This window comes from Loa loa, assembly GCF_000183805.2.
Source record: "Loa loa unplaced genomic scaffold supercont3.2301, whole genome shotgun sequence".
Taxonomy (NCBI): domain Eukaryota; kingdom Metazoa; phylum Nematoda; class Chromadorea; order Rhabditida; family Onchocercidae; genus Loa; species Loa loa.
Window position 1 is genome coordinate 1 of NW_018110480.1, and position 1,361 is coordinate 1,361.

Genomic DNA, 1,361 nt, shown 5'->3' on the forward strand with positions numbered 1-1,361 from the left:
AAAAAAATATATATATATATATAAGAAAAAATCCGAAACAGTTTAGTTTTTACAGTCAAGCAGATAATATATCCTATTCGCATGTCCTTCGTGACGAAACCACAAACAACGACATCTTCGCATATTCGCTACCACCGGACAACAAACTACGGTATTCTTTCTATTCTCCAAATACATTTGCTAGTAGCATATCCCCAACTTAATGACCTATCAATTAACCGACAGTCAAATTATTATCGTAGGAGTTATTGGGATCATACTTCATAAAATCTTGCTTCATATATCATACTTCCGTTCCGTTCCCCTGAGCCGGATTCGCACTTCTGGCTCTGTGCACCTTTGGCATTGCACTTTGAAAAAGTATGCAGTAATCAACAAATTGGCTGTTTAATTTGCATATTTTGCATGATATTCGACACTTCAAATGAATCATCCGTTTTTATATATTACCAAATATTTATCACATCTTCATGACAATGTCTTTATGACCTGTGAAATAATCAATCATATGAAAAGATAAGAATCAATTATCTGAAACGTTGAAACATTTCTCCCGGTAGAACTTCTCTCTCTGAAATAGTTTCCCTGGTAGAACTTTTTCCTCTGGAACATTTTCCCCGGTAGAACATTTCCACCAAATTTTCGAAAACCAACAATTGCATACACAGGACCGGGATGGAAACGATTTCCATGGCCAACTCCAGTCATCGATGACTCATCAAGTAAACGTAACGTACTCAGCGGAATGTCTGGGAATGTATTACTGCAAACAAATAATGATATTAACAGTCTTATTAGATCAGAGAAAAAGCAAAGCCAACAGAACCCTGTTCACTTTTGCTGTGACATTTCTGTAATACAACAATATGTGATTCAGGAAACTGATCATGAATGTCTTGTTGAATATTCTTAATATCCTACCTGAATATCTCTTCGCTATCCTCCGGCTCAGTGCCATTGACCACAGTAAAATGGAAGGCTATTAGTTGATGACTGTTAAGGAAGAGCAATTCCTTCTGCAAAAAAAGGATAATTTTACACAATTAGGAAAGTCATAACGAGCATGTTTTTGATAAATTTTGACAACATATGAAGTCGTGCAAAAAACGTAGTCTAAGCCCCAAAATTTTGAAGAATTAGCATGCTTTTAATGAGAAAATGACTTCACAATATTAGCGATTACGAACAAGCTGAAGTAAATTAAAAAACAATTAGAGCGAATAAACAAGTCAAACCTTCCACTTCTCAAACTTTGTTCTCAACTCTTCGCTGCTATTTGTAACTGCGAGAATAGTCCATGCTTTTACGTCAAAATCCGTAGAATATTAACACTCTGCCAGCCTCTTTCGGATTGATGCGTG

The 1,361-nt window shown here is 35.9% G+C and overlaps 1 protein-coding gene across 1 annotated transcript; it reads right to left on the minus strand.

Moving 5' to 3' along the window:
• Positions 1–654: 654 nt before the first annotated feature.
• LOAG_19156 (hypothetical protein) lies at positions 655–1,016 on the minus strand (the record flags this gene model as incomplete). The annotated part of the gene is made up of 2 exons (XM_020451810.1): positions 655–763; positions 922–1,016. Coding segments are annotated over 2 exons (204 nt in total), but the record flags the coding sequence as incomplete, so codon positions are not given.
• Between the last annotated feature and the right edge of the window lie 345 nt (positions 1,017–1,361).